Source organism: Chelonoidis abingdonii, chromosome 2 (assembly GCF_003597395.2).
Source record: "Chelonoidis abingdonii isolate Lonesome George chromosome 2, CheloAbing_2.0, whole genome shotgun sequence".
Classification (NCBI taxonomy): domain Eukaryota; kingdom Metazoa; phylum Chordata; order Testudines; family Testudinidae; genus Chelonoidis; species Chelonoidis abingdonii.
The window spans coordinates 174,837,232-174,850,840 of record NC_133770.1 but is presented as its reverse complement, the minus strand read 5'-3'; the positions used below and the strand labels follow the sequence as shown (position 1 = coordinate 174,850,840).

The 13,609-nt window shown below is 38.5% G+C and overlaps 1 protein-coding gene across 2 annotated transcripts in view; it reads left to right on the top strand.

The window, feature by feature from the left end:
• VPS4B (vacuolar protein sorting 4 homolog B) overlaps window positions 1-13,609 on the top strand; it is a 50,414-nt gene that overhangs the window by 334 nt on the left and 36,471 nt on the right. The window contains exons 2-4 of one of the 2 annotated variants that reach the window (XM_032792413.2): window positions 5,959-6,070; window positions 9,416-9,566; window positions 11,764-11,831. In XM_032792413.2, coding sequence (XP_032648304.1) covers window positions 5,959-6,070; window positions 9,416-9,566; window positions 11,764-11,831 — 331 coding nt within the window. The remainder of the gene's footprint in view (window positions 1-5,958; window positions 6,071-9,415; window positions 9,567-11,763; window positions 11,832-13,609) is intronic. The other variant, XM_032792414.2, reaches the window with a different exon arrangement.

The following is a 13,609-nucleotide window of genomic DNA, read 5'->3' as shown; positions in this document are numbered from 1 at the left end:
CGGGGCATGGGGTGGGGGGGAGAGAGGGTGGGTGTCGGAGCTGAGGGGAGCGGCCGTGGGGAGGTGTCTGGCCCCTGGGTGTTGGAGCTTCCATAGTGCGTCTCCGAAATGTCTGAGGCTCCCGGCACCCGGTGGGACGGCTTCTGTCCTGTGTCTTGAGGTTCGTCTCGAGTCCGATAAAAAGCCGGAGGGGGGGGGGCGTTGCTTTAAACCGTGTCTCTTTAGCCGCTTTTCCCAACCTCTCGCCAATTCCAACTGTTAGAAGGGGCAATTTACACTTGGTAGGTGACCAGGACTATCTTAATCCAGCCAATATATGTTAAAGCAGGGATTCTCAAACTGGGGGTCGGGACCCCTCAGGGGGTCGCAAAGTAATTACATGGGGGGTCTCGAGCTGTCAGCCTCCACCCCAAACCCTGCTTTGCCACCAACTTTTATAATGGTGTTAAATATATAAAAAAATGTTTTTAATGTATATGGAGGGATCACGAGTACAAAAGTCTGAGAACCCCGTGTTAAAGCATCTCTTGTCCTGTCTACATTAAGACTTTAAAATACTTTGGTTTATTTGTTTTAAAAATGCACCTTCCATCAGAGTTTAAACAAATTGTCAAAAGCAGATATAATGTGTCTGCGCTGGTTGGGGGTTTATCCCCTCTGTCCATTTTCCAGTAGTGTCCTGGTTCAGTGGCTATGTACACTGATGTTCACTGTCATCTGGTACCATACTCCCAGGGTGGCACACAGATTTATTTACCTCCTCACTTTTCAATTAAGTCTCAGGTTGTTTCTGATAACTTGTAGAAGCATATATCCCACATGCTACTATATATTTGAGGTTGGAATAGGAGAGATCTATAACTGTTAATATCTCCTCTGCGCTGTTGGCTGCACAGTCACTTTTTTATTTTATTTTGTTTGTTTTTGCACTATGCTTCCTTTCTCATTGTCTTCTCACAAAAGTAGTACTGGTATTGTTAAAGTGGTAACAAACACTTACAATTGCTTTCATACTAGATCAGTTATAAAGGTGGTTTTGGTTTTAAAAAAATCACACCTGTAACTGAAATAGTTACACTGTGACAAAACTGGCTGCAGATCAGGCCCTAGGTTGTCTCCTCCCTCCCCCCCATCCCTTTTTTTTTCTTTCCTGATTCACTATTATTTGTATTATCATAGCACTTAAGAGAATATTTTGTAGAAGCCTTCCTTGCCACAATGAAATGATGTTCTGTCATCTCTAGCAATCTAACATGTTGTTTCTGTTTTATTTTCTTGTGTTTATAAAACGGGAGGCATAGGCCCCTTGTCAGTTTCAGGCTAATTTACGTGGGTTTCAGAAGTGGCCAATGAAGTGTGTAGATTTTTGTTTGTTTGGTAGGAGCAGGACAGGAATGTAACACAATCTCCTCTCTTGCTGGGAATCTGCTCTAACAGATGGTCTTTTCACATACCCCCCAAGATTCAAAATTTTTCTCACACCTGTTGGCTCACCATTTAAAAGGTTTCCCATTTGAAACAAGCTCCTTTTACTTTAATCTCCCTGAAACCAAAAGGTTTGACTCTAGTGCCATTGAGTCAAAACCAAGCCAAACAATAAAGATACTGTGCTACTTCTCTTCTGATCCCTACTGGTGCTGCTGCTGTGTATCCGCTTTGTTTTGTCTGATATGTTAGAGAGAGCCCAAATCCTGACATGGATATATTCACAAGAGACCAAGGACAAGTTCATACTATATTTGAAACTGCTAGAAACAGCCTTGTTGCTGAGTTTCCATGATCAGTATGATTGCATTGTTAGTACAGTTAGGAGAGGAAAAAACTGTATGAGAGAACTGAATATAGTAACATTTACTATGTAGGTGTATAGTTACTCTAAGTAAATTGTTAGCGGTTAAGTGGCTACATTTTTATATTGGTGTGAGCCAAATAAAATCAAATTCTAAATAGTTAGTTAGAAATGTAAAATCATCCAATAATCTGTTCTCCTTCTCCATGCATAAATATAAGTATAGCTGTTAAGTATTCTGGAAAGGACAAAAAAATGCCCTTTTATACAACTTTCTAATGTTTGAAGGCCACTTCCTCCTTGTTAGGAATTCAGTCCTTGTTTGCCCTTTTTTCCTGGAAGACACTCTTGAGATACTAAGGATATGAAACTGAATTAATTGAGGAGTAATTACTGTCATTCAGACTGTTTACAACTTTTTGAGGTTTTGTACTGAAAGAGCTTCCAGTCTACAACTGAGTCCTCCAAGATAGACTTCCAGCAAATTTCTTACTGGGGGAGATTTTCAAAAGCAAATCTCCCCCTTTTGTTTCTGAAGTAAAAACACAAATAGGGAAGAAAAGTAAAAAGTGCCTGAAAAGTTTTTCATGCATAAAGAATGGCACAAAACCGTACTTCTTTCCCACTTTACTTAACCTTTTTATAAGAGGTGAGAACCGCATTCAGAATCTTTGAAATACAGAATTGTTGCTACTTAAGAGTTATGTTTACTTGAACTCTCAACTTGTAGTTATAAATATTTGGCACTGCTCCATTACATCTTTTTTCCCCAGAACTAATCTCAAATCATAATGCAGGTTTTATCAGTTATTTGTATTGAAGTTGCTCACGTGGCTCAATCATGTTGGAGCCTCACTAAAAGATTTTTAGTAACGGTTGACTTTGATAGCTTAAAAATTTCTCAGGATACACTGTGGAGATAAAATAAATTTGAGAATTATGTGGATTCTCCATACATCTTTTCAGTTATCATAAGAGATCTCTTATAAAACTTTGGAAGTGCTGGATTAACACTCCAGTAATAACTATAGCTTAGTATAGAGGAACACTTCTACCTGTCACTTCTGGTTTATGTACTACAGATATATATTGAAGGTGCACTGTTGACTTACTCTATATGAGTACAACACTCAGCACAAAGGGGTTGTGACCTACTTACCTTCTAGGTGCTACTGCAATATAAATACTAATAAATATACTTCTAAATTGACTAGATTTCAAGTTATAGGCAGTGTTGTTGTAGCCATGTTGGTTTCAAGTTAGCTGTAGAAGTACTGTAGACAGATACTGATTGTTGCCTAATGCAAAAATATTTTTTACTGCTAATATCTGTTCAGATGAAGACATGAATTTGCAGTTTGTTGCTGTATCTACAATTCTCTGTTAGATTATTTTTTCAGCTCATTTAAAAATAAGGTGCTTTTTTATTTTCACAACTTTTGTATTTTAATATGTTGGAAAGAATTAGGAGGTCTTATACTAGGGCACCCTAATAGAGTAGATTTTAAACTCATTCTGTATTCCGCCAAACTACATTAAAAGAAAATAAGATCCTGATCCTGAAAAGACTTATGCACATTCTTAGCTTTGCTACTGTGATAAGCACGTAAGTCTTTGCAGGAAAGGGGCCTAAAAGTTGCGCCAGTAAGCTCTTACAGCCAGATTCTCCAAACACTTAAATGTGAGTTAATTTTTATTAAAGCAGGTAGTAACATTGATATTAATAGGATGACTTGTATGAATAAAGTTTACTCATGCCTGTTTGTAGAATCCAGCCCTCCTTAACTTGGACATTTCTTTGGTAAGGTTGTATGTGCAACCTTGATTCTCCTCCTTATGAACATACTATCATATGCACATAGTATTTCTCAAATTATATTTTATAATTTTAAGTATGTATGTATGGCATCTTATATAAATGACTCATGGAGTGCATTTCTGTGAAAGATCTACAAGGAAGTGAGATGGGTGGAGTCCTTCATCATTGACTGCACACCTGGCAAGAGGCATTTTACTTAGCTGTAGACAATACTGTGAATATGTAATAAACTGTCTTGCAGCACATGCACAAGGGAAGCAGAGTTATGGTAGCGCATGCAACTTCAGCTTTGGCATTTCATTACTTAAGAGCTTACCTATGTGACTATAACATTAATTTTAAATAGACTTTTTATTTGATTTTTGCTCTTTAAACAGGAAAAGATCTAGATGCCACCAGAACGCCACCTAACTCATGCACCTTAAAAAGTTCATAGAAGAGTCCTTCTCCTGGATCCTCAGTAGTTGCACTCTTTCCTTTTTAGTGTGTCACTGTCGCATATAGTGCAAACTCTGCAAAGTGTACATGAAATTGATGAATGGCTTGGTACACCCTTAATAGATTAAGAGAATAGCTTTGTCACAATCTCAGCACATGCCAGTTTACTATTGTTTCTGATGTTGCTTTTAAATGTTTAACTGCAAAACCTTGAATTGTGTTCATGTGAAGTATCACTTTGCAGAACACTGAAAAGTTCTTATCAGTAAGAACTATTCTTGTCAGATTTCTTGTTTCTACCCCAGCTGTGTCAGCATTAGAGCATTTTAAAAGGTTGCATTAATTCTTAATAAAAGGAAATGTTTTTCATGTTTTGAGACAAGTGAATTGTTTTAGCTCAGACTAAAAAAATAGGAATGTCCTCCAATCAGATCTTAATATTAGGTTCTTAGGTCAAACTTCCTCAAGCAAGAAAACTGCTTTAGAGTAGAAATGCTCAAGTGCCTTTAACTCTGTGTCTCTATTGTTCCACCTAGAATATATTGTTTAAATAAATTGAGATAACATTTTGTTTCGTTTAGTGGTTTCATTTTGTGTGTGTGCTTGTTTTTTTTTAATCACATTTGTAATATATCCAGACTTGGGAACTCGGGTCACTTTGGCTCTGTGTCCACACTGATCTCAGCCAGCTCTCTCACAAAGCTTTATGTCAGGGGTTGGCAGCCTTTCAGAAATGGTGTGCCAAGTCTTCATTTTTCACTCTAATTTAAGGTTTCGCTTGCCAGTAATACATTTTAACATTTTTAGAAGGTCTCTTTCTATAAGTCTATAATATATAACTAAACTATTGTTGTATGTAAAGTAAATAAGGGTTTTAAATGCTTAAGAAGCTTCATTTAAAATTAAATGAAAATGCAGAGCCCCTCGGACCGGTGGCCAGGACCCAGGCAGTGTGAGTGCCACTGAAAATCAGCTCGCGTGCCGCAGATTGCCTACACCTGCTTTATGTCCATGGTATTTCCCAAGTCCACTCTGAAGTCAGTCCTTCTCCCTGAGATACCCAACAGCAGTTGCTTCAACTTAAGGCCCTGGTTCTACAGTGAGCAAGAAGTGCATGAAGGCGTCCTATATGGAGCTTATTACATGAGCATGGCCTAAGTTACTATGATTTGTATTTTAAATGCAAATATTTGTTTGGCATACAAAAGAAAACGGCACAGAATAAAAAAATAAATCAGCTAAAACTCATTTAGACTTACCATTAGAGAAAGCATAATTCTGCTTAGTCACATGATGTAGTTAAGCAAAATAAAAATCTTGGTAAGACCTGTATCACCAGCTGTTGCCAGGATCCTTATGTTTTTTCTCCTTAGTATGTTTTCTTTCATTTGGTAATGAAAGAGCACACTCAGTTCAGTGCACAATAGTTTTATTCAATCTGCAGTAGAACCGGTTTTCGGTATTACAGATAAATTTAACATTTCTACTACTAATAGTACCTCTGGTACCGTTTTGGGTTAATTACTCCTTCTGGGGTTTACGAGAAGACCGGCTGCATATTACCAGTGAAGATGAGCATGAGTTCTTTTGCATATGTATTCAGTGAGTTTTATTTCAGTACTTCTAGAAATAGGTCTCATTACCACAAAATGAAAGGAGATCCCATTTCCTGGCAGATTAGTTACATAATATTCACAATTTAATATTTTAGCCATTTTTAATTATCCTGTGTTCAGGACTGTACAATGAATTAATAATCAATTGCCTTCAACTTGTTTGCATAGTTTTGTAAAGGTGAGGCATCAGTTTTCAGGGCAACAGCTTCAATTATCACTCTGATGTTGTAGTACTCTTGCATAATAGTTGTCATTTTAATCACATCACTTCTTTTTTTTTTTTTTTTGCTTTACAGAAAGCAATAGATCTTGCTAGCAAGGCAGCACAAGAAGACAAAGCAGGAAACTATGAGGAAGCACTCCGCTTGTACCAACATGCTGTGCAGTATTTTCTCCATGTTGTTAAATGTAAGACTTGGTATATTAGCTAGCTATTTGCTGCAGTTTTTTAAAAGCTAAATTATATAAAGTTACAGCAGTCTACCTGATAGAACCAAAATGCAAAATACTCACCATGTTAAGCATCAATAAGTATTTTGTCTAAAGATACTAAATCTCTCAAACAGTCAAATGAGAGTTGCCAGCTATACTTTTATTTAAGGGCACATATTGTGTCTCTTCCTCTTCTACCTTGCACATGCTCTCCAATTGCTCCAGTCTTGTAAATAGTCCACTTCGTTGCTGTTTAGAAAGGAATCCTGCTACAAGTGCAAGATTTCTTCAGAAAGTTCCAAGATGGCTGCAGTAGAGAGCAGACCGGTGAAGGGTGGGAAGGGTTAAGTATTTCCTTTTTTATGTAGGGAAAGTCAGGTGGTATCTGGAAAGGCAGTCTTTATGCAGTAACCCCGCAGAAGTTACTGTCTTTTCTTGCTGGTGAAACAATTTCTCTATCAGATTCAAGCTGCTTATGCTTATCTTAAAGGTTCTGCACAAATGAACATATGTAGTTTAGGCCGATACTTATGCTTTCATTTTTCTTCCGCTAATACCTTGTCTACAGTTCCCTTTACATCTTTCCTTCACTGTTGTCTTCATGCTTCCTTCTCTGTTGCCTCTTTTGCCTGAATTCTTGCTCTTGCCTTTGATGTGCAAGGAAATGCCTTTCTTAAGTTAAATTCCACCTTAGAATGTGTTGTTTCTGCCAAACCTACCAATGCAAACTCACTCCACGTTAGATGTACTGTCACATTTTCAGTAATTCCCTTTGATCATTCAGGGCAGTTTGTGTGCGGGTTTTGTCTGTCTTTTGTGTCTATAAATTATGCTCTGTGGGGTAAGAGAATGTGTCTTCTGCAATGCTGGACACACTTTTGGGACTTAATACATAAAGTGTGCATGCCTCTTGTTGTGTAGCCTGAAATGCTTTCTAATAGATTAGAGACCAGGAGGACAATAATAACTATTAATGTGCCATCTAAGGTTGACCCGGTCGGTGAGGTACAGTAACTCCTCACTTAGTCGTCCTAGTTAATATTGTTTCATTGTTACATTGCTGATCAGTTAGGGAGCATGCTCATTTAAAGTTGTGTAATGCTCCCTTCTAATGTCGTTTGGCAGTCACCTGCTTTGTCTACTGCTTTCAGGAAAAGCAGCCCATTGCAGGTAGCTGTTGGGGGCTTGGAACGAGGGTGGACTGGCAGCCCCCTATCAGCTCCCCTAAGTTCCCTGTGCAGCAACTGCTTGCAATTTAGTGGTGTCCCTCCCCCCACTGCCATGTGCTGCTCCTGCCCTCTGCCTTGGAACTGCTCCCCGAGACTCCTGCTTGCTGTGCAGAGAGGAGGGCAGGAAGAGGGGGGCTAATGTCAGGGTGTCCCCCTCCTCCCTGCTTCTGCACCCTGCTTACTCCATCTTCCATAGAGCAGGGGGGACAGACCAGGACTCAGGACAGAGGGAGCTTGCATCAGCTGCCTGTCAGCAAGCTGATCTAATTAACAAGGCAGCGTACTTAAGGGAAATGCGCATATCTCCCTCCATTCCTGCTGCCTTGTGTAGAGAGGGTCAACCCTTGAGGGCTCAGCCAAATTGCTAGTTCATCATTTAGCAGTAAGGGAAATATCCCACCTTCTGACTCCTCCACCTCAACCTAGCTTCACAATCATCATCTCTGTGTACCAGTATTAAATTGTTTAAAACTTATACTCTGCATGTCTGCGTGTGCATGTGTGTATATGTATATATAAATAAAAAAATAGTCTTTTGTCTGAAAAAAATTTCCCTGGAACTTAACCCCTTCATTTACATAATTCTTATGGGGAAATTGGATTCGCTTAACATTGTTTTACTTGAAGTCGCATTTTTCAGGATCATAACTATAACGTTAAGTGAGGAGTTACTGTAATATCTTCTACTGGACCAGCTTCCATTGGTGAGAGAGACAAGCTTTTGAGCTTTCACAGAGCAAAGGTTGTTCAGATTTTGTGCCTATCTCCCTTTTATTGTGAATGACAACTTTTTTTAAGAAACTGGAAGATTGCAGAGGGGGTTGAGAACATACATTGTAAATAAACAAAAACCACTGCTCTACACTAGTGATCTCTTAAACTACTGCCCAGTAACATCTGTTTTTTAAGCAAGCTAATCAAGAAGCTATCCATCTACCAGTATCCTTGATCCTTCTCAAGTAGTCAGGCTTTAGATCACGTAATGATGCAGAGGTGTACTCCTGGCTTGCTTACAAGAAACTTTGAGATGAACAGAACTACCCTGAAATGGCTTGGATCCTTTCACACCAAATCCATAATCTTGTCATAGTCAACTGATCCTGTACTTCTAAAGGCCCCACCTGTGGAATTCTACAAGGCTCAGTCACTTTCCATTATATTATTCAACATCTGCCTGAAGCTTTTGGGAGATCTGGTAGGTTAACATTAGACAATGCAGAGTACAACATCTCGTGTACTTTTGCTTTTAAGAGTACCGTCAACTTCAATACCTGGGTGAAATCAGCGCCTGAAATGAAAGCATCTTGCTACAGTTGAACCCAGGTAAAACTGAGGTGATTTTAGTAGGAAGAAGGAAGGGTTTTGAAGAACTTGCTGCCTCCTAACACTTCTCCATTATCAGATGCATTTTCCCTCAGTTCTGTCTGTAACCCTGTCCTTTAATCTCAGTGCTGTTGGATAATTGTATACTTACGGGATCCAAAACACCCACAACTGGCCCTAAAGTTGCACCCCATCCTATCAGTACAGACCTGGTCATAGTGACCGCCACACGTGTGCTCTCCAGGCTTGATTATTGCAGCTCATAACTAGGAGTTAAGCCACACGCTTTGAAAAAGCTCCACCTGATACAAACCACAGTAGCCCATCTGCTTAGCAACACAAATCACAATGAACATATCACCATGGAGCTCTGCTCTTTGCATTGGCTTCCCATTCAATAGAGAATCCAGTTCAAAGTGTATCTTAAGCAAAAACCTGTTAGCTTAATCAAGTTTTCTCTCCTACAGGCGAAGGAAAGAGCTCTCTTGAAATAGTTGGCTGTTGCTCAGATAATATGGTGGATATTGGCAATATAAGCATCTAAATGCCTCTTGAAGCATTCATTAAGCACATAATGGATTCTTGCAGGTCGGAGGTTTTCAATTGACTTTTTCTTCATTGAGACTGGAGAAACTACTACACACTACTTTCTTATGTAATCTTTTAAATTTAGATTAAAATTGGGACAGAATTATTACCCTTTTCTGTTTGATTTATGTGGTTTTTTTTGGCTTCCAGTAAAGCATAACCGTTTTTTCAATTTTTTTAGATGAAGCACAGGGTGATAAAGCAAAACAGAGTATCAGAACGAAGTGTACAGAATATCTGGACAGAGCAGAAAAACTGAAGGAGTATCTGAAAAAGAAAGAGAAAGCTCCAGCAAAGCCAGTGAAAGAGTCTGGTCCATCCGATGAAAAAGGGTATGTTTTTTTGGAGATGGTAAAGCAAAATGAAATATTTTTCATGTTTCAAACTCAGCTGAAACAAAAGTTAAATATTTGAAAGAACATTTTAAGTAAGATTAATGCGTGTGAAATGTATCAGATGAGCAATACTGAAGTACAGTAACTAACCAGACAATATGGACAGTGTGCATACTAATACTACAAGCTTTCTTATGTTTCTTTACCAATAGGCCTTAGCCCTACCATGGAGGATCCACTTGCAGTAACTCTCGTGCTAGTAAATTAACTCATGTCTAGCAGGTCATTAGCCTTCCTGCTGGATGATAACTGCGGTGGTTTATGACATGGACACCTACCTACTTAAAATCTAGATCTTCAGAGCACTAGTGACTAGATTTAAACCACTGATAACTTAGGCCAGTTTTGAACATGTGCGCAAGATGTCAAAGCTCTCTATCGCGTTCCCAATCCATTGCACCATCTAGTCATACTTCTGTTCACCCAATTCTTGTTGTTGGCAACAGTAATTGTTGGACATCTAGATAATTACATTTATACCTAATATTTTATTTCTTCATTGAAACGTAAAACTGCAGTAAAATTTAAGTGATTCGCAGGGAAGACTATCCCCGTTTATGGCTCGTAATCGATCTAAGAGAGGGTTTAAAGTTGTATTTGACTCGGATTGGTAACTAAATTCAGTTTGCACATTGCAGTATATCATGTGAAAATCAGTTACTGTCATTTGTCTCATAGCAGAATCCAGGGATCCTTATTTTTTCTGCAGAAGTTGATGACCTCAGGGGACCCTAATACAGCAGACAGTGTAGGGCTCTGCTTCTGTTGCCTAATGTTTTCAATGCTTGCAGGGAAAAAAAAAAATCTCCTGAACTCTGGTGGTGGTAATTTTATTTTCAGTGTTATTTTTTAAATCTTCTAAATGGACTAATACCATGTTCAGTTATTAAACCGTTTGCAAGATAGACAAGGTTGGTGAGGTAATATCTTTTATTGGACCAACTTCTGTTGACGAGAGAGACAAGCCTTCGAGCCACACAGAGCTCTTCTTCAGGTTTGGGCATCACAACTAAATGCAAGATGGAACAGATTGTTTAGCATAAGTAATTAGCACATGTTCTAAGGGACCATATTAGGTAGAGTAGCCCATTAACATCTCACAGTCATGGGACAAAAAGAGGGATTAGTGGGTTACAGATTGTTATAATTAACCATAAATCCAGTGTTTCTGTTCTGTCCATGATTTTTTGGTGTCTAGCAGTGTTATGAATTTAAGCTCCCAGGCTCATCTTTTGAAAATATGCAGGTTTCCTTTGGGAATGAGGACTGATAGGTTAGACCTCGTGATTGCTTTGTTCACTACAACTATACTGCATACAATTTATTTGCCAAGCTTTCTAGTTTTTTTTCAGTGAATGTAGCTTGTCCCTGAAACTCTGAATACACACATACCAGAACCCTTTCTACCTATAGTACTGGTCAGCTGAGCAACAGTTGATTTGGGATTTTTTTGTTTTATAAAAGCTCAGAGCTGCACCATGGTCCACGTGCTTATTGTGATGGCTGTAAGATTGGGCATATGACATGCCCTCTATGCTGCATATTTGCAAACCATGGGGTTCCCTTAGGTCTTCTCTTAATTCTTCTGCCAGAGCAGCATAAAGAGGAACATAGCACTAGCTGGATCTGACCAATAACTCCAGTTGCTGCTCCAGACATATAGAGGATTGCTTAGATCTGCCTGCACTGAAAAAAGGATGATTGTACCTGTAATAAATCTAATTAAAAACAGTAAAAGTGAAATTTAGGCCATAAATATTTTCTAAAAATCATGGAAACGTTAAAAATGCCGTAGGAAAACTTATTAAAATGTACTTCATTACAATTGTCAAAAATATTTTAAAGAAGAAATCACATTTTGTATGAAGCTTAGGATGACACTACTTGGCTTTATATTTTTGTCATGTGATTTTTAAAAATAAAATGACCTCATTCAACAGGGCTGTTGGGCCCTCAAAGAATCTACAGAATTCTGTTATAAAACGTAAAAAACATGGTTCCCTGAATATCTCTATCAAAATGATGGAAGATGTGAGGTAGATTATAGTTTCCATTTACAAAATTGTTTGTCTTGTTGTGTAAGACAGGTGGCTTTCTTTGTAGTTGAGCATCTTATTGCTTGTGTCTGAATTAGGACTGACAGTGATGGGGAAGGAGAGTCTGATGATCCTGAAAAAAAGAAACTGCAAAATCAACTTCAAGGTAGTTCTGAAACTTTTTTTTAAAGAAATCATTGTATCAAGTGGCTTGTTAACCAACAGATCAAAATTGCCTTATTTTTTTTTTGTCTATAAAAGAGCTGTGGATTGACTTTGCCACGGAGCATTTAAATTCAATAGAAATTCCTCGGTACATTCACTATAAACTGATCTTTTGGATAGTCTGGATTTTATTAAATTGTCTATCATAATTCCTGTCTGTCGATCCCCATTCTAACATGGGACTGAATTACTGCATGCATCCAAAGGGGAAAAGCTCCTTGAGGCCAAATGAATATTTATAGTTTTATCATTAGTACCTAGAGACTCAGATCATGGTAGTCATCGCACAAGCACTTAGTATGAGGCAGACCCTACCCCAACAAGCTTATAATCTAAATAGATAAAGAATAGCTGAAAGACTTAATTTACTGATCCTTGATCTTTCTGATCACTAACAGTTTTCCCCCAGTTACTTTATGCATGCTCCCCACCATAAGGGGAGATGTTTTGATTTTTGTTTGGCCAGAATATATTCTCTACTTTTCTTCTCCTTCCTGTTCAAGTTTCCCTTGCTTCTCAAACTTTTATGTAATGGACAGTGTTTTACCTATATATTTCTTGGTGTTTGTTCAGCTAATAGTCCTGTTGTTGACATTCTTCTCTACCTTTCTCTTGGCATGCTCTGCCCACTGCCCATCTGGGAGAGGAGGGAATAGTGATTTGGGGTTTCTCCTCTTATCTCAGCACATCATTCTTGGTTGTCTGAGAGAAGCCTTCTGTGTTTTGAAATCAAGCTTCAGGTCAGTGATTCAGTGTAGCAGAAAACAGTAGTTTTGTACACAATGGAAGAAAGATTTGGCTTTTCTGTGTAGCTAATTTAGAGCATTCCAGCTGAATTTTGTATTATTGAAGAAATTCATTGGCAGAGAAAAAATAATGTTAAAGAACCAGTGACCTTGACATTGATCTTTCCTAATCCACATATTTTGTCATGTTCTGATCATCACTTTCACTTTAGCATTCAGATTTCCTGTAATCAACGTGTCATCGGTTCCTGCAGCTGACTGTAACATTCTTCAGGGTATTTATCATTGTGTAGTATAGCTGTTGGTCAGATTTAATAATGTAGTCTGCCCCAAAGGATCTTTATGTGTATTCATTATAGGTTTTCCATTCATACATACTACTAAATCTCTGTCTGTGTTTATATAACCACTGGTAGTCTGTTGTGATTCAAGGCACTTTATAATAATCTGAAATAGAACATTCAGTATGCTGTTTGATATTTCTTTGGCCCAGGATGGTGTGGAGCGCACCCAGGGCATTTTGAATATGGAAAAAAAAAAAACATGTAGGTAATGAGTGTTTCAGAGTTTCAAATTATATTTTTCCATACTGACATGAGTAGTGATTCTCTGTGAAGGGTTTAATCCATTTTGGTCATTCAAGACTGTAATCCACTGTGTGGTACTATTATTGTGACCAAATCAGATAGGTTTGTTTCTAAATGACTTAGTGAATCTTGTAAAACTATGATCCATGACTACTTATGAATCTTTCCATGTACCCCAGTCCTATTTTACATTTTAGCAGTACAACTCTTTTAAATATGCTGCACTGTTGAGGAGGAAGAAAGGCCCAGGGAAGCAGAGCAGTCAATGGGAGCAGAGGGAAACCTTCCCATAGTTGAGACCCTCCTTCCAGATGGTGCTGGAGTTGCCTCTCGCACTGAGGTTACCTCTCCGGGGAAGGGAACTCCAGTTGCTAGGAAAAGGCAGG